This window comes from Pelophylax lessonae (assembly GCF_965119305.1).
Source record: "Pelophylax lessonae genome assembly, chromosome: 1".
In the NCBI taxonomy this organism is placed as follows: domain Eukaryota; kingdom Metazoa; phylum Chordata; class Amphibia; order Anura; family Ranidae; genus Pelophylax; species Pelophylax lessonae.
Window position 1 is genome coordinate 271,613,482 of NC_138768.1, and position 26,885 is coordinate 271,640,366.

Sequence of the window (26,885 nt, forward strand, 5' to 3'; positions counted from 1 at the left end):
CGCATATATGTGAACAGTTTCAACGGAAATTGTTATTCCACATATCATGCGAATTGAATGCAATTCAAAACGCATGCATGTGAACTGAGCCTTAGATAGGAGATGCTCAAGGGCCTGCAAAAGTAACTATTTTTTGCAGATTCATAAATACATTTGAAAGCATCAAGTGTGGAGGGGGAAAACTTTGGGATTCCAACCTGTAACCATGAGCATTTGTATAACAAACCCTTCTCGTTGGTTACTTCCCCCATCCAAACTTTCACAAAAACATGCAAATGTCCCCCACCCAAACGAGCGGTGGCACCCCTTCATTGAGAGGGAAACAGTCCAGTTTCACCAGCTTGGAGAACCAGGATGAACTGGCCCTGAGCTTTTGCTCTGGATGCCAAAGCTTGAACACAATGAAAGGACTGCCTCGTGGAAACAGGTATTGAACTAGAAAAAACATTCCCCCTCTGGGCCGAGTGCATACCCTTCTGAAGTGATAAGTTAACTTTTACCTCCCAAAATGTTCTGGATTTTCTTCTTGAAATTTGGCCCAAACGGAAGTTCTTTATGAAAATAAAAATGCGCCAATAGCTTCTTGCTGGGCAACTCTGCAGACCAACACTTTAGCCAGGAAATCCAGAGTGGATGTACAGGCTAGAGTCTCAATCGTGAAATTTGCTGAATGAAATCCTTCAAGTCATCCACAGCAAAATGAAGAGCCCAAGGAAAAAATCTGCCAAACCCTTGTTTAACTGTTAAGTGAATGTAAAAAAAATCCCAAAGTTTGGGTTGTCCCTAGAAAAGTAATAGAGGAAAAATCTTCCGATGGGGACACTAGTTCTGGTGACCTATGCCCCAAGGGATTCCGTTAATTTCTTCTCATTTACGGTTTTGGCTAAGGGACAGGCAGTAATGGTGAATCTCTACCAAGGGGCACAGACCGCGATTAGAACTTTTATTTTCTCCCTAATGAAAAAGAAAACATTTTGCCTAATGGTTCTATTTCAAAGCTCTGGCAGACTCTAATTGCTGCATCTGCTGGCTGTAAGGCAGCCCCCACCAAAGTTGTGCCTTGAGCAGGGTCTCCAGGCGTTTTTTGGATCCACCCTTTTAAAGCCTTGAACGTGATCGACTGGGCATGTAAAGCTTTTTTTCTCTTTCGTTCACTGACGGACACAGCTCCATGTCTTTAGACCATTGGGCTTTATGCTGCTCTCTCTTTAGGAGTATAGTACTCCAGTTTTTTTTCTGCCTAGTCAGGAGTAAGGACCTGGCTCTCTGCTGGGATCTGTGGTCCTGGCATTTGTTTCCCTTTTACATGGAATTTTTATACTTTTCCTTATTATTTTTGTTCCTGTGTGAACTACAATCAACAGTCAGCTATGCACTGGATATTCTAGATCCTTATGGCCTTCCCAGTCTGGCCTGCGAGCGCGATCCAACTATTAGCTCTGCGCTAGGTTGGCAGCGACATAGCCCCACTGGACAGGGGCTGGCTGGCAAGTGAACTGCCTCGCGTGGTCACATAGCCCTGGTCACGACAGCAGTCCCGATCAGAGTCGCAGCGTACCTCAGGCCGCAGCTTCCCCATTCCAAGATGGTGCAGTGGACTGCTGGGAGTAGCGCCCGCCTGGTGACCGTGGTATGGTGAGTAGTGTGTCCCCCCCCCCCCCCCCTCCTTTCTTACGAAATTGCTAGGGTGATCGCGGGCCCTCCCTGGGGATTGTAGGCCTCTCCTCTGTCCTTCCTCCTCCCCTCATGCTTTTACCCCTTCTCCTTTGGCGGGATTCCCCCTACCTAGATGCCCTCATCTGCCCTCCCCGGCCCCTTTGGGGGCATTGGTGTATTTGGCTAAGGGGGGGTTTGTCTCGTGCTTGGCCGGAAAACTAGTGGGTGGGTGCCGCTGCCGGCCTTCCTTTTGGGGGTGTCCGTACCTGGGTGCTGCGGGGGGTTCCCCTCCTGGGGTCTGTGTTTTTCCGTGGGGTCCAGGGTTCCGTGCAGCGCTGCGCGGTCCTGCAATTTTGCCGTGGATTCTGTATTCCCGGCTTCAGTGGCCATGTTTGTGTAGTCCAGCGGCCATGTTTGATGTTTTACCCTTAGTCCCGGTTCACACTACCGCGACTTGTCAGGCGACTTGTCAGCCTGACAAGTCGCGGTCCATTCTCTGCTACGGGAACCGTTCTAATAGGAGCGACTCAAGTCGCTCCGGCTTAGAAAATAATTCCTGTACTACTTCGGGGGGCGACATTGGAGCGACTTGCTTTGACTTCCATTATGTGAAGTCCGTGCAAGTCGTGCCGAAGTCGCGGTGCACGCGACTTCACAGGTCGCCCCCGAAGTCGGATCGCCATAGTGTGAACCGACACTTATGTAGTGATGGGCTGTGGTGGCCTCTAGTATCAGGCCGGCAGACTGTTTGGAGCTCTCTAGCTCGGGTGGTGAGTCTCTGGGTGGGGGGGGGGGTACACTATCCTTCCTCTGCTGTATTCTGTGCCGCGGGTGCGCTGATTCTTGTGGTGCTCCAGCGGTGCACGGTTTCTTTTGCAAAAACAAATTTTATTCAAATTTGTGCACGGCGCAGCTCTGATTAACCCTATATTGTCCATGGAGCCTCTAGAGCGCGTATCACCACCTGATCCACTCCTGGAAGCTGCGGGACCCTCTGTGTCTCAGTCTGCCTTGGCGGCCACGATGGCAGCACTGCAGTCACTAGCATCCAAAGTAGATATGGCCCTGCAAAGGCCTGCTTTCTCAGATTCTGAGGTGGATCTGGCCTCCACGGAAGAGAGTCAGCCCACTGGGTCTGCGTCCATGCATGCTGAGTGCTCTAATAGGGGAGGATAAGTCGTCCTCCTCCACAGCTGCGCATGAAAAAGTGCTGGTGAAGGCCCTATTTGTGTCAGTGCAGGAAACGTTAAAGTTGGAGGACTCAGCTGAGACGGAGTCTGCGACGCCGGTGCAATTTGGCACCCGCAAATCTTCCAAGGTGACTAAGGTGTTTCCCTTTCCTGCCTACTTTGACGAGATTGCCACTAGTCAGTGGGGTACCCCGAAACGCATAGCTGGAATACATAAGCGTTTCACTAGAAGATTTTCTTTTGAGGAGTCTCTTCTGAAGAAACTGACGGTTCCACCGTCGGTGGACTCTTTTTGGTTCGGTGGACTCTTTGGTTTCCAGGTTAAATAAGGCCCCACTGTTACCGGTGGAGGATTTCCCATCCTTTAAGGACCCCATGAACAAGAGAGCTAAGGCTCTGGTCCGGTACCTCTTCACCGTGGCGGGGTTAAATTTTGAGACTGGTGTTTGCTGTCACCTTGGTATCCCAGACTTTAATGGAATGGGCTAAGATTCTAAGATTTTACGCCAGGATCTGGAAGGGAGTGAACACCCTACTGAGCTGGCGGATCAGTTGATCCAGGAGTTACAGCAAATTTTGTGATGCATCCTTGGATGCGGCCACCTTGGCCATCAGGGTTTCTGTGACGGCGGTGATCCTTCACCACATGATATGGTTGAAGTACTTGTTGGGCGACCAGGCTTCTAAAAAGGTGCTGACTGATCTTCCTTTTGTAGGTGACCGTTTGTTCTGTGCCTCTATGGAAGAGATCATTAAGGGTCTTACGGAAGGTAAGAGTACATTACTTCCACTGGTTGCGAGGGGCAAGGAACCTTGTCATAAACGTGGTCCATTCTTCTCGGCTCACAAGCGGCCCTTTTTGTCTGTCTAGATCGCAGCAAAAGGGTTTGAGATCCACCCGTTACTTTGCGGTAGGCGCCAAGAGACCCTGGAATGGTAATTCCAAGGCGGGCACTTCTGGTTCTGAAGACGAGCCTTCACCAGCCTGAAGGGGCAGCCTCACCTGCATCTGGGGTTGGGGGGGAGGTCTTCATCTTTTTCCGGATCCATGGACCTTGCTCATTCAGTACAAATGGGTCCACAAGCTGATTTGGTTCAGTTACAAGATTGCAAGGTTCTTTCCTTCCAACTTAAGCCTGTCTCCAGAGCAGCTACAGGGCCTCTACGGAGCAGTGCAGAACCTGTTAGCAAAAGTTTTTGTTTCTCGGTTCCAGAGACTGAACAGGTTCACGGTTTTTATTCAAACCTGTTTACAGTTCCCGAAAAGGAAGGCAAGGTTCGTCCAATCTTGGATCTTAAGGCTCTAAACCTCTTTGTGCGGGTTCAGAAATTTTGGATGGAGTCCATCCGCACAGTAGTAGCTTTCGTTCATTAGGGAGATCTTATGGCTTCTATTGATCTCAAGGACGCTTACCTTCACATTCCAATATATGTCAGGCATCAGCGTTTCGTTTTGCCGTGGGTGAGGAGCACTATCCATTTGTGGCGTTACCTTTTTGGTTTCGTCTCAGCTCCTCAGGTGTTTACAAAGGTTTTGGCCCCAGTTCTGGCCTTGCTTCGGCAGAAAGGGATCGCAGAACTGGGTTACCTGGACGAGCTGCTTCTGTGTGCAGTGTTCCTTGGCTCTAGAAGCCAACTTGGAAATTTCTGTGCGAACTCTACTGGAGTTCGGGTGGGCACTGACTCCGTCCACAAAGCTGGACTACTTGGGGCTGATTCTAGATTCAGCGTCAGCCCGGGTGTTTCTTCCTAAGACAAAACTTCTGAAGCTACAGGATGCGGTTTGGCTCCTGTTGTCCAACCATCGGTCATCACTCAGAACTTGCATGCAAGTGCTGGGTCTGATGGTTTTTAACTTCGAGGCTGTTCCGTTTGCACCGTTCCACACCAGACCTCTGCAAAGAGAGTTTCTGGCCAAATGGAACAAGGATCTGCTGTCATTGGACAATCTGATCCTGTTGAGTCTGGTTTCAAGAAAGTCTATTCTATGGTGGCCCTGCGTCTGGGGAAATTCTATGGTGGCCCTGCGTCTGGGGAAATCCTTTCTTTCCCTGTAATCACCACAGATGCTAGTCTGTCCGGATGGGGAGGTGTCTTGGGTGTGCGTTAGGCCCAAGGTGACTGAACTCGGAAGGAGTCCAGGCTGCCGATCAACATCCTGGAAATTCGGGCGATCAGGTTTTGTATGTTCCAATGGATGGATTGTCTGCAGGGATGCCCTGTGTGGATACTATCAGACAATGCTACGGCTGTGGCATATGTCAGTCATCAAGGGGGCACAAAGAGTGCCCTGGCGGGCCGGAAAGTGGCCGGTATCTTGCAGTGGGCAGAACGATATGTTCTGGCCCTCTCTGCTGTGCACATTCCGGGGGTAGAGAATTGGCAAGCAGACTATCTCAGTCGGCAGACGTTGGATCCGGCAGAATGGTGTCTTCATCCGGAGGTATTTCATCAACTATGTCTTCGGTGGGGGACTCCCGATGTGGACCTGCTTGCCTCCCGTCTCAAAGGAAGGTGCTGAGGTTCGTTTCAAAGGTCACGGGATCCTCTGGCAGACACTCTGGTGACCCCTTCAGTATCGTCTTATTTACGGCCTTCCTCCAATACAACTTCTGTCGAGACTGCTACGCAGAATCAAGGTATAGGGGATTCCAGTCATTCTGATGGCACCAGACTAGCCTAGCCTGCCGATCCTGTTACGCAGGCCTGGTAAGTCTGGTAGCAGACTTCCCTTGGAAAATTCTGTCTCAGACCAATCTTTCATCCTGCTTTACGGTCATTGGCTTTAACGGCCTGGCTATTGAAAGCCAGGTGCTGAAGGACAGAGGGCTGTCGGTTTCGGTGATTCCTACATTGTTAAAAGCTAGGAAATCTACTTCCAGGAAGGTTTATCATAGTTTGGAAGGCGTACATTACTTGGTGTGGGTCTCGGGGTCCCCGTTCCCTGCTCCCATTCTGTGTCTCGCTGTTGGAGTTTCTACAATTGGGTGTAGATCAACGTTTGGCTCTGGGCACCATCAAGGGCCAGATTTCCTCCTTGGCTAAAGGCCGTTGGCGGCGAAGTCCTTGGTTCACACTTTTAAGCAGGGAGTTCGCCATCTGCCTCCTCCGGTGCAATCCCTGGTGCCTCTGTGGGATCTCAATTTGGTACGGTTGGTGCTTCAAAGCCTCCTTTTGAAAATATTCAAGAACTTCCTCTGCTCCCTCTGTCACAGAAGGTGGCTTTCTTAGTAGCTATTACTTACGCACGTTGGGTGTCTGAGTTGACGGAGTTGTCCTGTCAGTCGCCTTACCTGGTGATTCATAGGAGCAAAGTGGTGTTGCGACCCTGTCAGGCATTCCTTCCTAAGGTTGTCCCGGGGTTTCATTTGAATGCGGATATTGTGTTACCGTCCCTATGTCCTAAGCGGAAACATCCTAAGGAAATTGCCTTACATTCCTTGGATCTGGTAAGGGCTATTCGGGTGTACCTAGCGGTGACTAAACCAATTTGAAAATCCGATTCTTTGTTCTTATGAATGGACCTCGTAAGGGACAGGCCGCGTTTGCTGTGACCATTTCCAAGTGGATCAGGTAGATGGTGGTGGGGGCCTATTTTTTTAAGTGTCTGGTTCCTCTTTTTCCTGTTAAAGCGCATTCTACAAGGGCGCTTAGTGCCTCCTGGGCCTTCCGTTACCAGGCGTCACTGGTTCAGGTGTGCAAGGCGGTGGTCATCTGTACACACATTCACAAAGTTTTATAAGATGGATGTACTTGCATCTTCGGATGCGGCGTTTGGCCGCAAAGTTTTGCAGGTTGCGGTTGCTGAGGCTTCCGTTTTCTTGAAGGTGTAATTTTTTTTTCCTAGTGGTGAGCTCTTGTTAGTTGAGCTCCTGTTTTTACCTGGTTGGCTATGTTTAGTCTTGTTGGGAATTCTTCGTATTGCTGTGTTTTTTCCCACCCCTCATATTGACACTGCTTTGGGACATCCTAGTGGTCTGAAGACATGGGGCTGTGTTTGTCAATGAACAAAAGAGAATTGGATTTTTGTCTTATCGTAAAATCCTTTTCTCTGAGGTTCACTGACGGACACAGCACCCGCCCCTCTCTTGGGTTGTGTTATTGGTTCTTCTGACACTGCTTGTTACAAACTGGAGTCCTATAGCAGGAAGTGATGATATACCCTCTGGGACTGCCCCAGGGGCTTAACCAAAAAGGTTCCCGCCTAGTCCTACTCCAGAAGAGAGAGCAGCATAAAGCCCAATGGTCTGACGACATGGAGCTGTGTCAGTCAGTGAACCTCAGAGAGAAGGATTTTACGGTAAGACAAAAATCCAGTTGAGATGAGAGATTGCTGCATCCACACAGATCCTACTCCAATTCTTCGAGATCTTCCTTGATGGGGTATAGCTGAGTGAATGACTTTGTTGGCAAGAAGACCTTGTTGGAGTGAGTCCAATAAGCCTACACAACCTCGTTGAGGTGAAGGTGTCAAGGAAATGACTGGGGATGCTGTGGCGGCCGTCATTACCCCAATGGTAAAACCTTCATAGATGACCAGGAAAAAGGCAACTTCAGACCAGAGTGGACCATTTCAACATGAAAACTCAGATGCCCTCTGGGTCTGAGTTAAACTCCAACCCTGGGGCTCCTTGGGGTCAGAGTCCCCAGTTGAAGAGGCTTCTCCTTTCCCCTCCTTAGAGCCCCCCACCATCTGAGTCATGCTCATCGTCGACCAATTCCTCCTACACCCAAAAGATAGGCAAATTCTCCTCTCACCTCAACCCACTGTAATGGGTCTCCCAAAGAGTTCCACTAAGGCAGACAACAAATCCTCTATAGTTACAGAAGCAGGTGTCCTCAAAATAGCCATAGTTCTCTTGGAGGGAAAGGGGTCTGAGCCACTTGAGACCCCCCTGACCCTCAGGGGAAGTTACACCGGGGGCTATGTCTAGAGTCTTCTTGACCTGACAAAGGTACCGGTGAGCCATGCCCTCTGTGTTCCCCTTCTCTGCCTTTTAGAAGATATAGACAATGCTGATATGGACAATATTACCTTTGCTAAGCAGCTGTCCAAATCGGCTTAGAGAATACTTGCAAAAAAAAAAGTTTCCTGATTACCCTAGGAAATAACACTCCAGCTGCCAGCGTACCCTGTGCCTCCTCTTTCAGCAGCCCCACTGCTCCTGCTGCTGCCGCTGGTATTGTTGCTGCCTTTCCCTCAGTGCATATAATGTTGTCCTCCCACACCAGCAATATGGGTGCCACCATGCTGTCCCACCCTTCTGACCTCATCGCTGTGCATGTACAGCCCCAGACGTTGGGCAGGCCATAGATGCCACAAGCGACGCAGCGTCAAAGGATTCTGTCAGGCCAGTGAGAACCGTTAAGATCTGGTAACATTGAAGCTGATGGTCACTGAGGTACAACTCTCTGCACAGACACTGTTGAAAAAAAAATGAGGTAATTTCTGTATGGGAGGGGTTATATAGGAGAGGACTACCTGTCTTTTCGTCGGTGTCCAATTACCTGTAGGTGGTGCATAACCTAGTGAGTAAGGATTAATAGAGCTGCTCCGTGTCCTTAAATGTGTGATTAAATAAATTCATGTTTTAATGTTTTGAGGTAATTTTGAAGCTTCTAAAAAAGTTTGACAGAAAAACTTTGTCATTAAGTATTAGAAAACGCAGACATATGAGGATGCTCTGGGGCTGTGCTTTTGACTCTGCTGTGATCTGCAAGCTCTTATTAGAAGTGTTCTATGCTTGGGGTGCTGTAGAATGCTATCTTTAGTTTGTAGGGTGTTCCCGGGTTCCCTGCCCTTTTTGGCTTTTTGTGCATGCATACCTTTCCCTTTCACCACTTGCACTGCATTTCTTGTTTTACTTTTGTCTGTTGTCCCTCTGTCCTCCAAAGATGATCACCGCATCTATGACTCGAGGTGGGATGACAATAAGGTCGCGGTTCACGCCCACCACTGAATCTGACACGCCTCCAAGCTCCATCCCTATGGGAGGACAGCAGATCCCACAGGTATTGACTGACTTGTGGGTGCTAGAGCTATGACAAGCCCTTAGGAATCTGTTCTCCTGGGTTGGCTGCCTTGATCTGCTTATTCTGATATGAATTTTTCTTTGTGACATTTTTAACTATGTCTCATGTAGATTTAGATTGTTCTGCTTCTGTTGGATTTTGATGTTTATTGTGCATGTTCCTCTAGAACTATAGAGTGTGGTTTGCTTTTGCTTTTTTTCTTACTATTTAGATTGCTTTGTTTAGTATAGAATTCATGTTGCAAATTAACAGTTGACTAAACCATACAACACTATATCAGACATAGCTTTCCCATTTGATGAATTGAAAACCTATGCTTCCTGTTACAGCTTTTAGAGTCGAACTGTAGAATTGGTCAATGAAGTGGCATTTCTCCTGGTTGTTGCAATGATTTTCTTTTTTTTTTTTTTTAACCCCACCCGATCTGCTGCTTAGAATATTACATTTGTGCAATCTTTGTTCTTCAGCAAAAAAATAAAGTTGCTTTTCACAAATCATTTAAAGCATTCATACACCGCTTCTAAATATTCTATCTATATAGAAGATTCTGACCATTTAATTTAACATGTGCAATGATCGCCTTAGAAAGTGATGGGTGAATAAATGTTCGCTTGAAAAATTGTCATCAAACCAGGTCAGTATGGAGATGTCCACTAGCAATGTGTAATGTTTTGCTGAAATCAAATCTAAACCCCCCCCCAAAAAAAATGTTAAGCACTTTAGCTTACCATTTCCTTGATGTCATGGCTACATTGGTTTATATTTTTCAGGCTTTGTTTTGTTTATTTTCACCTGGTAATCACTTCCTTTCTTAGTGCTCCATTATGTGCAATGGGAGCCGTTCTAATAGGAGCGACTCAAGTCGCTCCGACTTAGAAAAAGTTTCCTGCAATACTTTTGGCCGAAGTTGGAGCGACTTGCATTGACTTCCATTATGTGAAGTAAGTGCAAGCCGCGCCGAAGTCGCGGTGCACGGCGACTTGTTCAAGTCGCCCCGAAGTCGTGTCGCCATAGTGTCAACCGACTTAGGGTGGCTACACTAACTTCACTGTATTTGGAGGCAGCCATTGTTATCCAAGCTAGACCAATTACTTCTTTGTTCGTGTCCATGTCATGCAGGTTGATGGGATAAGTAGGTTAAAAAAGGGAACTTAAAAAAAAAAAATGAATGTTTTTTTTTTTCCTAGTTCCCAGGAAGTGAAATAAAAATGACTTTTATGGCAAGATCAATAGGTAATTTCTGACTTTACTAAAAATGTACACAGCCTGTAAATTGAAAATGATTGCAGCCACCATATCTAAGGAATATTAAGTTGCAATAAATTAAATTACATTCTTATTTTTGATTTCAATATCCTTAAATTATGCATTAACTGGGAGATGGTCAGTACATAAATCTTTAATGACATTCTGTTTGTCTACACTGTGTGCACAATTATTAGGCAAGTGAGTATTTTGACAAAATCATTTTTATGCTTATTGCAGAACTCCAAGCTGTATAAACCTAAATGCCTATTGGATTTGGGCATTTTAGGTGATATACATTTGTGTAATGAGGGAGGGTGTGGCCTAAGGTCATCAAGACCCTATATCAAAGTGTGCATAATTATTAGGCAGCTTTCTTTTTCGTGGGCAAAAAAAGATTTAAAGAGGAAGTATAACTTCCTCTGAAGCATGTACCTATAGGTAAGCCTATATTAGGGCTTACCTATAGGTAGTGTAAAGATCTCCTAAACGTGTACCGTTTAGGAGATCTTTACATGACATGCAGCCAGTGACATCACTGGCGTATGCGCTCTGAAGGAATGTCCACGGGTGCTGTTCCTTCCGAGCCCTGTGCCGTGAGCAGCAGCTCTCGTGCGCATGCCTGGGAGTGACGTCACCACCGCTCCGACTAATCGCAACCCGCAAACCCAGGAGAATCTATGGGGAAAATGTCAGTGGTGTGTGGGCGCTGATGGAACAGCCTAATTCAAAGGTAAGTATTACATAATGAACTAGTATGCATACTAGCTCATTATGCCTTTGTCTTGCAGGGGGGGGGGTTTGTGTGGGGTTTTTTTTTTTTTTTTATATGAGTTTACAAGCTTTTTAACTCCCTCTGAAAAGTCAAATATTGTAAAAAGAATTTTGGAGGGATGCAGAACTCTAGAAATTGCTAAGACATTGGGGTGTGATCCCAGAACCATCAAACGTTTTGTTGCAAATAGTCAACAGGGTCGCAAGAAATGTGTTGAGAAAAAAAGATGCAAATTAACTGCCAAAGATCAAACCTGAAGCTACCAGGAACTGATTATCCTCCAGTGCTGTCATATTCCATAGCTGCAACCTACATGGAGTGTCAAGAAGTACAAGGTGTTCAGTGCTCTGAGCAGGGTTCGTATGGTCATGAAATTCCTGGAAAAATCATGGGATTTTGACATGGCACTTTCCAGGCCTGGGAAATTTTTGAAAATGACTGAACCCCACAAAGTTTTGGAAAAGTCATGGAATTTGTTCATATGCAGAAAAGAGAGAAAGGCACCACTGTGGAGCAGATATAATTCATTTTATTGACACAGTGACATAGAAATTACATGTAGGTGACAGTAAGTTCATGAACGAATCGTTCTTTTGAATTGATTATTTTCATCTCACTGAACTGACTCGGAATAAAACATTTCATTTGAGAGTCACTGAATAAGAGAGACAGGTCTGGTAATCCTGATCCTAGAGTGAGAGTTTAGCTCCGCCGTGCAACCATCAGACGCTCCCAGCACACTGACATGCTGGAAAGTGCAAAGAAGCCTATCACAGTTCCGAGTCCTCACACCAGACCAATTACTGAGTGAAAGACTTGGTTATAAGAACCGAACACACACTGAAAGAATCGTTTAACAGAGTACAGTAAAATAATCATTCACCACCATTAGAACAAAACACTAAAGCATTAATCATGCGGCAGCAGTGCTAAGGCACAGACAAAGGGTTTATTATTTAACCCTTTAGACACATTTACAAACGGAATTTAAAAAAAAAAATATGTATAAAACAATATCAAATATTTTTAATGACTGGAATATTATTAGAATGTCTTTATTAGAATGTCAGCTCTGTGGGTTAGTTTTATGTTTATGGTGCACACTACACAGGGGTTGTTGTATTGATTCTTCAGTTCACTTGCTGAGTCTGCAGACAAACAAGTAAAACGAAGCTCTGACTCACCCTTACTTCGGGTTGAGTAAGAGCTTCGGTTCACTTGCTTGTCAGCAGACTCCGAAAGTGAACTGAAGATTTGATTCATGAATCGGTTCATTTCAGTGAGTAGGTTTGAAATTAACCGATTCTTTTAAGAATCAAACTTTCCATCACTAGTGTGAACCCAGGCTAAGCGTCTATCTGCATAGGAGGTAGGTGTCCTTCTGGGTCCGCGGTTTTTCCCTGAGACTGGCCAGCAGCAGCCGAGAGATGACACTAGAGATCCAATCAGGGGACTCACTTCTGATCGAGGTAGCGGTGAAGCGCATAGTCACTAGAGGGCCGCATGAACGTCATGATACGGGGGTGCGGTAACCGGTTTCGGAGCATGCGTCTTTGAAGGGGCGGTTCACGCATGCTTCAAAACCGGTTAATTCTCCCCCCCCCGCGTCATCACGTTCATGCGGCTCTCCAGTGACTATGCGCTTCATCGCTGCCTCGATCAGAAGTTAGTGCCCTGATTGGTTCTCTAGTGTCATCGCTCGGCTGCTGCTGGCCAGTCTCAGGGAAAAACCGTGGACCAGGAAGGACGCCTACCTCCTATGCAGATAGATGCTTACACCATGTAAAATGTGTCAATAAAATGATTAAGCATTTGCTCCACTGAGTGGCGCCTTTCTGTCTTTTCTGCCTGTTCGTGGGACTGTGGCTTCGATCTAACAAAGAGTAAGTGCCGCATTTGTGCATCTGTGCCATCCATACCAGTCCGGCTGCACCTTCATGACTGCCTGAACTGAAGCTTTATCCCCAAGCAGGAGCGCCCATTAATCGTCTTTCTCCATTATATTGGTCATATTAAATAGTAACTTTATGGGGGTAACGCAGTTTCAGCTAAAGTTAGTGTGTAGCAATGCCAGGGAAATGCAGCTTTAAAAATGTATGGCTTCATGATGAAAAGTATGAAAGGTGGCTGGAGAAAGATCAGGACCCGGGACGTGCTAAGTTGGCACTGTGTCGTAAAACATTTAACATTTCGAACATGGGAGAGGCAGCGCTGTCTAGCCACGCTAAAGGTGCAAAGCACCAGTCTGCAGCTGCATGCTCGACAGCTTCCAATCCGATTGCTGGCTTTTTCACTTGTGCGCCTGAAGTGACACCGGCTCCCAGCTGCGTCAACGGTGCTTCCATCTCATCCACTGTAAAACAAGGGACCGTTTTGAGTAGCGCAGTATCTAGAAACAAAACCCTAACTGCAGAGGTACTGTACACTACAAAGCTTGTCATTTATTTTAGTAAAAATATGCTGGGTGTTACATGGATTTTCTTCTTATTTAACATGTATACATTGACATTTCATGAAACATTAGGTCATGAATATTTACGTGAAGTCATGGGAAAAGTCATGGAATTTTTTGGTAAAAATGTGTATGAACCCTGTCTGAGACATGGGCAAGCTAAGGAAGGCTGAAACCTGACCACCACTGAACAATATACACAAGTTGAAACGTCAAGACCGGGCCAATAAATATCTGAAGACAGATTTTTCAAAGGTTTAATGGGCTGATGAGATGTGGGACTCCTGACGGACCAGATGGATGGGTCTGTGGCTGGATCTGTAACGGTCACAGAGCTCCACTTAGACTCAGATGCTAGCAAGGTGGCAGTGGGGTACTAGTATAGGCGGGCATTAATAAAGATGAGCTAGCTGGACCTTTTCCGGGGTGAAGTTGGACTCAAAATCAACCCCCAAACCTACTGACAATTTTTAGAAGACCAATAATCTTCAAGCAGTGGTACAGGAAAAATTCTGCATATTTCTAGAAGACCATGATATTTATGCAGGACAATGTTCTATCACATGCATCGAAGTTCAAGTACCACTGCTTGGCTAGCCATTAAAGACCGTAAAGATGAAAGAATGACACAGGCCCCCTTCCTCACCGGGCCCAAAGTGATTGTAAAGTCACGTGTGTGTTTATTTTTTTTAAAATAAACCTGTCATACTTGCCTGCTCTGTGCAGTGGTTTTGCACAGGGCAGCCCTCTTCATTGCTCCTGTTGAGTGCCCCCACAGCAGTTCCATATATCCATTCAGACACGGAGCTACGGTTCATCTCACTCTCTCTCTCCTCCCCCAACTGACTTTGACAGCTGCTGGAGCCAATGGCGCCCGTGGACATCTTTGAACAGAGATGGGGCTCAGGTAAGTATTAGGGGGTGCTGGGAAGGCTGCGCACACAGAAGGCTTTTTATTTTAATGCATAGAATGCATTAAAATAAAAAACCTTCTGACTTTACAACTCCCTAAACCCCATTGAGAACTTGTGGGCCCTTCTTAAACGGGAGATTTGCTACGGAGGCTGTGGTTGCTGCTGCACAAAAAGTTGATGGTCAACAGATCAAGAAACTGGCAGATTCAATGAATGGAAGGCTTATAATGGTTATAAAAAACTGTTGTTCGTTCTTTTTTTTTTTTTTTTTTTTTTTTTTTTTTTTCTATGTCAGAAATGTTTATTTGTAAATTTTGAGTTGTTTATTATTCTCACTTTAACAGAGGAAAATAAGTGAGATGGGAACATTTTCGTTTTTCATTTAGTTACATAATTCTGCACAAACATAGTTGCTCAATAATTGTGCACACATAGATATTCTCCTAAAAAAGCCAAAACCTCACTTTTACATTTTACTTTAGGTTTATTAACATTTTGTATTGACCGAGACCACTGTAGTTGTTCAATAATGAAATGAATCCTCAAAAATACAACTTGTCTAATAATTGCGCACACAGTGTATATCTCTAGGAAATCAGATGTTTGCAGATACAGAATGTGAGCTCAAGGTAACTGAACATTTGGTGCTTTATAAACGATTGTTTCCCCATTGTAAAGGTATCGTAAGCTAAATGGCGGTAGCTTTTGGCTTTGCTTTGTCATTTTTACTCTTGAGGAAACAGTCAAGCATTTTATTGTGAATACAGTACAAGTTTATATGCTATTTCTTCTTAAGGCATTATTCAGGCACTGGGTACAGTCTCATCACTGCTAGCATCCATGTTTCTCTTACTCAGGCTTTAGGAAGATGGTTCTAAATCTAACATTCTCTCTGCAGCACCCATGCCAGGCACTTCTGAGTGTTGTGTTATTGTTTTTAGTTGACACTACACTTTCTCTATCGTTCATCGACAGACACAGTTCCATCTAGTCAGAGACTATAGGGTTATGCTCCTCCTATCAGGAATAAGCACTAGGCAGGAAAAAAGCTTAACCACACACCTATGGGGGCTGTCCTTGCAAGCATAACCTTCCACACCCTGCTATCAAACAGTTTTGGTTCTGCTGCCTAGTTTAAGGAATAGGACCTAGCTTCCTGCTGGGACTTCGGTCTTAGCTATTATAGGAAAGTTTGTTAGTTTGTGATTTTTTTATTTTTTTTTTATTTTCACTAAGAGCCAGAGGAACTACAAGCAACAGCCGGCTGAGGTTTCGCACTGGATAATCCAGATCCCTAAGATCTCCCAGCCTGGCCAGCGAGCATGAGCAGGTTATAGTCCACAGCTAGGCCTCGCCACGACAGTGCCCTGACGAATGGGACCGAGCCTGCAAGTGGACCGTCTCGCTGGGACGCACACGACCTGGAACACCCTGAGTCAAAGCTTCCCCTTGGCTGACAGCACCCTCCATTCCAGGTGGGAGGTGATCTGTTTCAGAATGGGGCCCACCTCGTACCGTGGTATGGTGAGTAAATTGCCCCCCCAAAATCCCCTGGTGGTCTCAGGGCGGACGTAGGCCCTTCCCTGGAATAGTTATGCCTTGGGCTCCCTCGGGTCCCCTGACACCTTGGAGGACTAGTCCTGTGTACCCCTCGGCATTCCCCTAGAAGGTTTTTACCTTGGTTTGGGGGGGGGGGGATAGTAATGCGGCCGTTGTGGCGCTTATTTGAAAGGGGGGGTGACTTGTCCTGTGTGGGCCCCTGGGCAGGGACTTTACGATGCCTATTGTTCTGGGCCCCCTTTTGGGGTCCTGGAAATCGCATGGCGCGCTGTGGGCGCCGCCATTTTGTTATGGATCATGATTTTTATATTCCCATTAATTTATATGAGCAGCCATTTTCTATAATTCCCCATTGAGAATGCATAAGCGGCCATTTTCCTGAGGTCCTTAGGCTGGACAGGCATGCGGCATGGTTATTTAAAATATAGAGGCTGAGTTTTCTTCTCCTTCCTGTACAGTTAGTGTCAGTTTTGTTTTTGCACAGATCGTGCTGGAGGTCTCCTCTGTGGTCTGGTAAAGTTTTCCTGGGGTTCCCTGTTTTTCTTCATTCACTCTATTATCTTATAATAACCAGGGATTGTGAGCCCGCACTTATAGCGGTGGGACTGTGTAACATGGAGTTTCAGGATAATATTTCACCTGCAGATTTCCTGGGAGCGATTGTGGGACCTTCTGGTTTTCAATCTTAGCCAGAGATTACAGCTTTTTTGCAATATTTGATGTCTAAGGTAGATTTTGTCATTGCTAGTGCTGCCAGCCGCAAATGCCCTCCGCCCTCACCCCCAGGGTCTTCAGATTTGCAGGGTCTTCAGACTCTGAGCTAGACATGGCCGCTGCAGACGCAGATCACCCTGAAGGGTCGGTGTCCTCGCATTCTGACAATGTGCTGACAGTGAAGAGGACCTGTCCTCCTCAGCCATCGTGCAGGAACGTGCTTTGGTGGAAGCTCTGATAGTTTCAGTGCAGGAAACTTTAAAATTGGCTGATGAACCCACAGCACCAGGTAAGCAGGTGTCTTTTTGGCTCCCGCAAATCCCGTAAATTGGGCACGGTGTTCCCTTGCCCAGAATTGTTTCATACTATTGTGGATGATCAATGGCGGCGCGTTAAGCACATGTTAGTGGTGCCTAAGCGTTTTGCACGCCGTTACCCCTTTGCGGAGGCAGTGTCCACTAGGTGGGCTGTACCACCAAAAGTGGATCCCCCAGTGTTCTGGTTGAATAAAACGACTCTGGTACTGGTGGAAGTGTCTCCAACTTTTGTGGAACCCGTGGATAGATGGGTGGAAGCCTTGTCCTGCTATTTACACGTGGTAGCAGGTCACATATTTAAAGACTACATTTGTAAATGTTTTGGTAGTGCAGACTGCTACGGAATGGGTGAAGTTACTTTAAAGTAACTTGGAAGCTGAACGGCTCCCCCCTGTGGTGTTGGAACTACTGGACCAGTTGGCTCAATCCCTGGTGTTCATTTGTGATACATCCCTGGATTCAGCCCCGTTGGTGGCCAGGGCATCGGCAGTGGGGATTGCGATTAGGCGCATGGTGTGGCTGAAAAGTTGGTCGGCGGACCAGGCTTCTAAAAATGCCTTGACAGAGCTTCCCTTCTTAGGGGAGAAGCTGTTTGGATCCTTTCTGGATGAGTTGATCAAAGGTATCACGGGGAGTAAGAGTACTCCTCTTCCCCAATCCTCTAAGGGCAAGCTGCCAGGTCCAAGGCGGGGGCTTTCCTGTAATGCTCATAAAACGTCTTTTTCGTGCCTCTGGGTTGCAAGAAAAAGGTAAATCATTCAGGTCTTCTGGGGGTTCCAAGAAGCTGTGGTCAAGGAAAGCAAAGACCAGCCAATCTGGACCTGCAGACAAGTCCTTGTCTGCATGAAGGGGTGCCCTCACCAGATTCTGGGGTGGGGGGACGTCTTAATTTCTTTCTGGAACCCTGGACCTCCTTGATTCAGGACAAATGGGTTCACAAACTGATCCGATCTAGGTACAAGATCGAATTCTGGTCTCGCCCGTCGGACAGGTTCTTCCCGTCCAATCTTCGACTATCCCCAGTCCGGGTAAGGGACTTGCGAAGGGCAGTACGCCATTTTCTGTCGCAAGGAGTGATTGTACCGGTTCCTTTTCAAGAATGTTTTCAAGGGTTTTATTCAAACCTCTTCACCGTGCCCAGGAAGGAAGGCAAGGTGCGTCCCATCCTGGATCTCAAAGGCCCTGAACCGCTTTGTGCGGGTACAGAAGTTTTTAGGATGGAATCCATCTGCACGATGGTGGTGTCGCTGCACCAGGGAGATTTCTTAGCCTCCCTCGATATCAAGTACTCATATCTACATATCCCTATTTACGCTGGACACCAGCGGTTTCTTCGCTTTACGGTCACAGAGGAGAATTATCAATTTGTGGTGTTAACCTTTGGTCTCGCCTCAGCTCCCAGAGTGTTTACCAGGGTCTAGGCAACGGTATTGGCATTGCCGCGCTAGGGGGGGTTTGCTGTACTGGGGAACCTAGACGATCTCCTGTTGAGAGCGAACTCTTTCAGTCTTGTTGGGGGATCTGGCGTTCACTGTCAGAACACTGCAGGATTTCTGACAGTGAACGCCAGAAATCCGTGCTGACACCTGTCTTGAGACTGGATTATCTTGGCTTAATTCAGCCTTGGCCAAGCTGCAAAAGTTGCAGGAGGCGATTCGGCTGTTGGCGAACAATCTATCCTCTCTTCGAGTTTGCATGCGTGCCTTGGGTCTGATGGTATCAACCTTCGAGGCAGTTCCATTTGCTCAATTCCATACCATATCTTTGCAAGGGGAGATTCTTGTCTAATTGAACCAGGATCTAAAGTCCTTGGACTCTTTGATTCGGATAAGCCACAACACAAGGTCTGCTCTGTTGTGGTGCATCCGGTCTCCAGCACTATGCCTGGGCAAGTCCTTCCTTCTGTTGTTTTGGACGATGGTGACCACGGACACCAGCCTATTGTGTTGGGGTGGGGTGCTGGGGAAGCTTTGTGCCCAAGGTACCTGGACAATGGAAGAGTTGAAACTACCGATTAAATGTTTTGGAGCTCGGAGCAATAAAGCTTTGTCTGAGCCATTGGCCGACTCGTCTAAAAGATTATCCGGTTTGGATTCATTCAGACAATGCCACGGCTGTGACTTTCATCAATCACCAGGGGGGCACCAAGAGTGTCTTAGCAGCCAAAAAGGTGGCCGAGATTCTGGCCTGGGCGGAAAAAAATTTATTCCAGCCCACTTTGCTGTATACATTCCGGGTGGGGAGAACTGGCAAGCAGATTACCTGAGTCGTCAGGTGTTGGATCAAGGGGAGTGGTCCCTGCACCCGGAGGTGATTCATCTCTTGTGTGCTTGGTGGGGGACTCCCGAGGTAGATCTGTTTGCTTCTTGCCTCAACAAGAAGGTTCAGAGATTCGTAGCCAAGTCTCGAGATCCTCTGGCCGACGCCACAGACACTCTGGTGGCCCCTTGGGGTCAGTATCGGCTAATTTTATGCCTTTTCTCCCTTGAAACTCCTTCCGAGGTTTCTGCGCAGGATAGAGGTGGAAGGCATTCTGGCCATTCTGTTGGTTCCGGACTGGCCTCGCTGGTCTTGGTACGCAGACCTAGTAAGGTTGGTCACCGATGCTCCTTGGAGGCTTCAGGCCCGTACACACGAGTGGAGATTCGGCCGGGAATTTTCGCCCGACGACCGATCTGCCGATTTTCGGCTTGTTAGTATGATGCTTCCGACAACCGACTCCGACTTTTTCGGCCGAAAAAATCCTGGTGTGCAGGCTATAAAATTTTTGTCGACCATGAAAACACGTCCGATTTTTGTCTCATTAGTACAGATTTCGATGGAGAAAAATCTTATGAGCAAGACTAGGCATGCTCAGAGATGAAAGAACACAAAGAAAGCAATCCAACACATGACCTCACTTCTGAAGTAGAATTCTGTCGTGCGGGAAAATTCGTGTACAGTCTAGAGCACATTCCAACCAACAGACACCACTCTGGACAAAAGACGGACGACCGGTCGGCGGAAATTAGTTGCGTGTGTACGAGGCTTTCCTCTCAGGGAAGATCTGTTGTCTCAAGGTCCAATCTTCCATCCTGCTTTAGTCACTGGCTTTAATGGCATGGCTATTGAAAGCCAGGTGTTGAGAGATGGAGTTCTTTCTGACTCTGTGATTCCTACGCTGTTAAACGCTAGGAACTCGAACCCTAGGAAGATATATAATCGTACGTGGAAATCATATATTTCATGGTGTAAATCACTGAAGGTGCACCCTCGCATGTTTTCGATAGCTAGGGTCTTGGCCTGTCTGCAAAAACGATTTGAACAGCGGTTGGCTTTGGGCACGATCAAAGGCCAAGTGTCGGCTTTGGCTGTATATTTCCAACGCCCGTTAGCTACGCATGCTTTGATTTGTACCTTTTATACAGGAAGTGCGCCTTGTGGCTCCTCCGAGAAGGTCCCCGCTACCTCCGTGGGACCTCAATCTGGTATTATCTGTTCTTCAAAAGCATCCTTTTGAGAACATTCAGGAGATTTCTCTGCTTTCGTTGTCCCAGAAGGTTGCCTTCTTGGTGGCTATTTCTTCCGCTCTTAGAGTATCTGAACTGGCAGCGTTTTCCTGCCGCTCACCTTATCTGGTGATACACAGGGATAAAGTGGTACTTCGACCTAATCAGTCATTTCTTCCTAAGGTTGTTTCTGATTTTCATCTGAATGAAGACATTGTGTTGCCTTCACTCTGCCCTAAGCCCAAACATTCTTAGGAATTTGCGTTGCACTCTCTGGATGTGGTTCGGGCGATCAGGGTCTATCTGGAGACCATCTTTTTATCCTTGCCATAGGATCTCGTAAGGGATTGGCTGCGTCTGTGGTGAACATATCCAGTTGGATCAGGCATACGGTAGTTTAGGGTTATTCACTGAAGAGTCAGGTTCCTCTTTTCCCAAAAAAGGTGCATTCTACGAGAGCCCTGAGTTTCTCTTGGGCTTTTCGCCATCAGGCGTGGGTGCTGCAAGGCGGCAACTTGGTGTGCATACATTTTTTCAAAGTTCTACAAAGTTGACGTGTTGGCATCTTCGGATGCTTCCTTTTCCCGCAAGGTTTTGCAGGCTGCTGTTTAAAGAGAAGTTTTTTTTTTTCTTTTGTTTCTCTGAGGGTGTATTTTGTTTTTAGGATAAGCTCCAGTTGTTCCAGGTTGAACTCCATGTTACCTTGTTCGCTAAGTGTAGCCTTTGGGGAGTTACGTTTCCGTTTGCGTTCAACCCCTCATGAATCTACTGTTTTGGGATGTCCCTATAGTCTCTGACTAGATGGAGCTGCGCCTTTCGATGAACGATAGAGAAAACTGGATTTTTGTGAGAACTTACTGTAAAATCCTTTTCTCTGAAGTTCGACAGACGCAGCACCTACCTCTCTACTTCTGAGTGAGGTTTTTTCTATTCTAAACACTGCTTGCAACTAAACTGTTTGATAGCAGAGTGTGTGGGATAATGCCTGCAGGTACAGCCTCCATAGGTGTACTTTTTTTTTTCCTGCCTAGTGCCTATTCCTGATAGGAGGAGCCTAACCCTATAGTCTGTGACTGGATGGAGCTGCGTCTGTCGATTTGAACTTCAGAGAAAAGGATTTTACGGTAAGTTCTTACAAAAATCCAGTTTTTAGAATCCAGTTAAACTGTGCAAGGCTTCTTAAGTTTTCCTCTTTCACAAATGCAACATTTTATTACAGGTAAATCAGGGTAATATCCCTTTAATGTCATCACCATCACCTGTGCAGCAGGTACAGACTCAAACCATGCCGCCACCTCATCAGCCATCCCCACAGCCCTCACAGCCAATGTCTCAACCCAACTCTAATGTCAGGTGAGAAACTTTTTTTCTTTGTTTGCCCAGTTTATGAAGTATTTGGTTAACGTTAAGATTAAAACACATATTCAGTTTAGTGTGTAGGTATAATACCATCCAACATTTTGAAAGGGAAGGCAAGCACTGTGAGAGTTCTTATATTTTTTTTTTTTTTGTGTCTGAAGCCTACTTTAGGACTCTAAAATGTTTTATAAGTTTTACTTACATTTTTTAAAAACTGAAATCGTTACCTATACACAAGTCAAAAGTAAGACATGGCCATGATAACAGGCACCTCAAGGTGCCAGCACATACCTATGCCGGACCTTGGTATGAGAATACAATGTAGTGCCAGATTCCTAACTTTGCTGAAGTGTGAAATTCGTTTGTGGCACATGCCTAGTTTAGGTACCTTTTGTGGTATCTCCTGTAGGCTGTCGGTGCACTTCTGTTTTCTTTCTGCAAAAAGCCAACACAAATACTGGAGTAGCTCTGTATTCCTATCCCTGGTTGTGGTAATAAATTAAAATAAAAAAAAATACAGAATCAGGAAAGTTGTATATCTGAGAGCACGCTCCTTTTCCGTTGGAAAACATGGAGTATCTTTAGCACTGTAAATGTAGTAAACATAAATATTAAAGCTTGAGTGCATGTAGGGTAGGTACACTCCTTTTTAAGTTTTGCAGTGCATTTTTTAGTTTTGCTGAAACGCACTACTGCCCATTTAACATCAATTCCCATGGGTCATATTCACATCTGTGCGTTTTGTTTTTTTTTTTAAGTGGCTGTAAACTTCTTTTTGGGACTTGTACCTACAGGTAATCCTATAATCAGGCTTACCTGTAAGTACAGTGAATATTTCCTAAACTTGCACTGTTTAGGAGATATTCACACAACATGCAGCCGGTGACGTCACCAGCGCATGTGTTCTGAAGGAACGGCCTACCCATGCCATTCCTTTAGAGCTATGTGCTGTGCCCATGACTCGGATACAGCTAAAGGGTTTGATTCTAGCATAAATATTTCATAATGTGCTAGTATGCGATGCATGTCTTTTTTTGTTTATTTTTTTAAACATTCACAAGTTTACTACTACTTTAAAGCAGAGTTCCGCCCTCAGAAACGTTTTTGAAATAAAAATACCCCCAGGACAGTCGGGGCTAGTCTATTTCAGTATGGATAGCCTCTGAACTGTCCCAGGTTGCACTTACCTTTTAGAAGAAATACTTACCTTGAAAATTTTGTGTCCAGCGCTGCCATCTCGGGTGTGGGGAGCTGAAGCCAGGGCGTCCTCTTCGGTCCCAGAATGCCCTGCACCGGCCCCGCTCGTCAGTTTCGGTGCAGGCGCGTCATCCCTGCACAGCTTCTGGGCATGCCCAGAAGCTGTTTAGCAGGGAATGACGACGCGCCTGCACCGGAACTGATGAGTGGGGCCGGTGCAGGCGCATTGACTCCTGAGAGGGATGATGTTCAGCTCCCAGGAGTCAACGCAAGCAGGAAGTGATGGCGTGGGCCGTGTCCGCAGAGGGAGGAAGAGGAAGTAAGGTAAGTATATTTTCTTTAAAAGCAAGGTAAGTGAATAAAAAAAAAAAAAAATTAATTATCCAATTGTTTTTCAGGTAATTTAGAGCAAGCGGAAGGGGAAAAGTGTATTTTTAGGGTGGAACTCCGCTTTAACTGGTGCATTTTTTTGGAAATGGTTAGGGACTTTTTTGCCCGCAGCAGGTTGTGTTTTTTCATTCCATATACTTCAATGGAAATGCAGCAGAAAGCATCAAAAATGCAATGCTTGCAATGATGGTGATTCTCCAACATGACAGACACCTCCCAAAAAATTCATCAAAAAAAGCAAAATACATTAACCAGAACCTGCTTGGGTTTGAACCTAGCCGTATACAGAATAACTTTCTATACACTAAAATTCATTGTTTACTTTTTTTTCTTCTTCTTTTGCACCTGTTGTGAATATATGTTCATCCATAGAAATGTTGCTTTACCAAACATCTCCACTAACTTGTTTTGTTAAAATAAGCCCGTAAACCATTTTAATCTCCTGAAAGTCAAAGCTCTGCTGAAGAGCAGGCATCAAAAAGTACCTACTATTACCATTTCAAGTCAAAGCTCCCTCTTGTTCTGTTTTTATTTGTGACTTTCTGGATACACGCAACCCCCATTACAAGTCACCATCTGCTTACTAAATCCCTGTTCAGTGAGGGTGCCTCAGTAGCAAGCAAGGTTGCTCTCGACAAGGTGGGTCTACACTTCAGGTCAGTACTTGGTGTTAAAGTCAGGAATATAGAAACCCCAATAAACAATTTGAAACCAGGTTATGAGCAGAAGACAGAAGAAGCTTTTCTGGAGATTATAAGTAATATTCAGAACCATGTGATGCTTTCTTTTAGGTAGAACGTTTTATCTTTTAAAATTGTAAAATGACTCGCAGGTTTGCTTTTAGGGTGTATATGCTGTGAGCAATAAATATGACAACAAGGGTTACATTACATTTGAACACATAAGCAGTCGTATCAGTGGCGAAGCTAGACATTCTTTCACCCGGGGCAGAGGTTCAGTTCGGTCAGTAGGGCAGTGGCTGGTGTCAGTGGGGCAGTTGACAGTGGCAGTAGGGCAGTGGCTGGTGTCAATAGGGCAGTGGCTGGTGTCAATAGGGCAGTGGCTGGTGTCAATAGGGCAGTGGCTGGTGTCAATAGGGCAGTGGCTGGTGTCAGTAGGTCAGTGGCTGCTGTCAGTAGGGCAGTTGACAGTGTCAGTAGGGCAGTTACTAGTGGCAGTAGGGGATGTATGTTCTATAGGGATAGCCTGGAATGTAGACAGCAGCCAGAAACACATAGATCCCATCTCTTAGAATCCAGATTCAGCCGACCACCCTCAACATCCCCCCCCCCCCCCCCCTTGTCACAGGCCCTGAATTCTCGAGGAACAGACCCAGATCACTGCAAGATTGACATTCCCGGGTGCTGCTGGAGCCTGGATCCCTTCAATGAGGTTTACTTTGACTGGCTCCCCCGGGTGCTGGCCAGATCCCTTCAAAAAGGCAGCAGGCTGAATGCCCGGTCCGGGTCCTAACTTCCCTGCGATCAATGGCAGTGTGGCACAGCGGGTTCACGGTCACTCTCACCGAGCAGCTAATGGTGTGTTGGGGGCACTGGCACTGAATCACTCTGCTCCTCCCGCCCGGCTGTCCTTTAGAAAAGCGCTTCAGCTACTGTTGCATAGCAACAGTAGCTAAAGCGTCACTCTGGAATGCCTTTCTTTAGGGCGTTCGGGAGGAGTGGATTGATTCAGCGCTAGTGCAACTGTGCTTTCTTCCACCTCTTTTTATTTTCCAGTATTTGGCAATCTATGCAGCGGACACTGCCTGTCCACGGTTCCCAGTGTGGGTGGGGGCAGTACCCCCCTAGATGCGGTGCCTTAGGCATGTGCCCCCCCCCTACTAGTTTTGCCCCGGAGTGGTGTTACATTTTACTGCTATGGGTTTTACTAGACATAAAGAATATATAATCTATGGCTGATAACTTGCTGTGCCTCTGCTGACTTATCAGCTCAGACATTTCCTGGATGAATCAACAAATCTTTTTAGGTGTTATCATCAGATACAACAAAATGCATTCAATGGTATAATTAACATAAAAAGGGAACAGATAAAGTTTTTAATTGTAAGGGTTTACATTAATTATATTGTGTATAAATTCCCAGTGATCTTTGTGTGGCTATTTTAAAATGATAAAGTGCTTATCTCTTCTTTTTGTAGCTCTGGTACAGCACCCTCCCCAAGTTTCCCAAGCCCATCCCCACAGCCTTCCCAGAGCCCAGCAGCTCGCACTCCTCAGAATTTCAGTGTGCCCTCTCCAGGACCCCTGAATACCCCAGGTGAAGAAAAAAGCGTGATATCTTGTGTTGTCTGAAATCCATGGCCTAACCCAGATCTTGTGTTTTGGGTCTGATACCCAAACACATCTATTAGCAGGTAAGTGTTTTGGGACTCATTCAAACCTTATTCTTTTGTATGTTTGTTATAAAGGCAATCCAAACTCTGTGATGAGCCCTGCAAGCAACAACCAGTCAGAGGAACAGCAATACCTGGAGAAGCTCAAACAACTTTCCAAGTATATAGAACCATTGAGACGAATGATCAACAAGATTGATAAAAACGAAGGTGAATTCTGTTCTTTCTAACAATGCCATTTCAAGAAACGAACATGCTTACATTCAGAAATCACACTGTTCAATACTGGCAAATAAAGCTTTACTTCATGCTCCCTTAAAGGACAAGTTCATTTAGTAAAATAAATAAATGCACATCTTTTTGCAGATAAAAAAAAAAAAATTATTTTCTCTTACGTCCTCCGACAGTCGCCGCCTCCTCTAAGTCATCACTGTTGGGTATTGTCTTCCTATCCGTAGGAATAGCTAGGCATATAGACTTAGTCCAAAGACAAAAGGTATTAGCATAGACACACCCATGGGGGCTGTCCCATCCGGTCAATACCCCCCCTGCATCACCACTCCCAACTCAGTTTTAATCTGCCTAGCGTCAGGAATAGTCAGGCTTACCTTGTGCTGGGGCTTCAGTCTCAGCCTTCCTAATCTTTTATTTGATTTTCTTTGAAAATGTCAGTTTTTTCTCTCACTTTACTAGCTGTTTATTTTGTCAGCTCTAGTGTTAGTATTCTCTTCGGATGAAGATGGATCATGCGGTGCTGGGATTCGGACTGACCGCCCTGGTTCTCCAGGGCACAGAGGGTCAGATGGACCCCCAGCCCGCCATCGAGCGTTCAGCTATGGTTCGCCCTGGCATTACGAACGACCCATCCCTGTTCGCTGCAGGGATGCAGCCGTGAGGTGGCTACCTCACAGGACTCGTCTGCGGTGCTGCAGCGTCATGTCCCTGGCTCATGGCACTCCGTCAGATGAGGACAGAGGTTTTCCGTGCATAGAGGTTCCCCCACGCCATCTGGTACAGGTAAGTACTTTTCTGTGTGGGGCCTCTGTCTGGGGTGTCAGTCTGTGTTGCTGTGTGTCCCCATGTCTGTGCCTGTGCGATCCCTGCGGGGTTCGCTTGTGCAGATCTGTATGTTTGCCGGGGGTCCCTGTCCCTGTGTCACCTTAGGTGCATGTTAGGGGTGCAGACGTTTGTGCTGGTGCGGCGACCGCAGCGGGGAAAATTTGCGTGGTCCGCCATCTTTAC

The 26,885-nt window shown here is 46.2% G+C and overlaps 1 protein-coding gene across 4 annotated transcripts in view; it reads left to right on the forward strand.

The window, feature by feature from the left end:
- MED15 (mediator complex subunit 15) overlaps nt 1-26,885 on the forward strand; it is a 147,143-nt gene that overhangs the window by 57,027 nt on the left and 63,231 nt on the right. For 3 of the 4 annotated variants that reach the window (XM_082243759.1, XM_082243761.1, XM_082243760.1), the window contains exons 9-12: nt 8,742-8,858; nt 21,564-21,697; nt 25,449-25,567; nt 25,719-25,853. In XM_082243759.1, coding sequence (XP_082099885.1) covers nt 8,742-8,858; nt 21,564-21,697; nt 25,449-25,567; nt 25,719-25,853 — 505 coding nt within the window. The remainder of the gene's footprint in view (nt 1-8,741; nt 8,859-21,563; nt 21,698-25,448; nt 25,568-25,718; nt 25,854-26,885) is intronic. The other variant, XM_082243762.1, reaches the window with a different exon arrangement.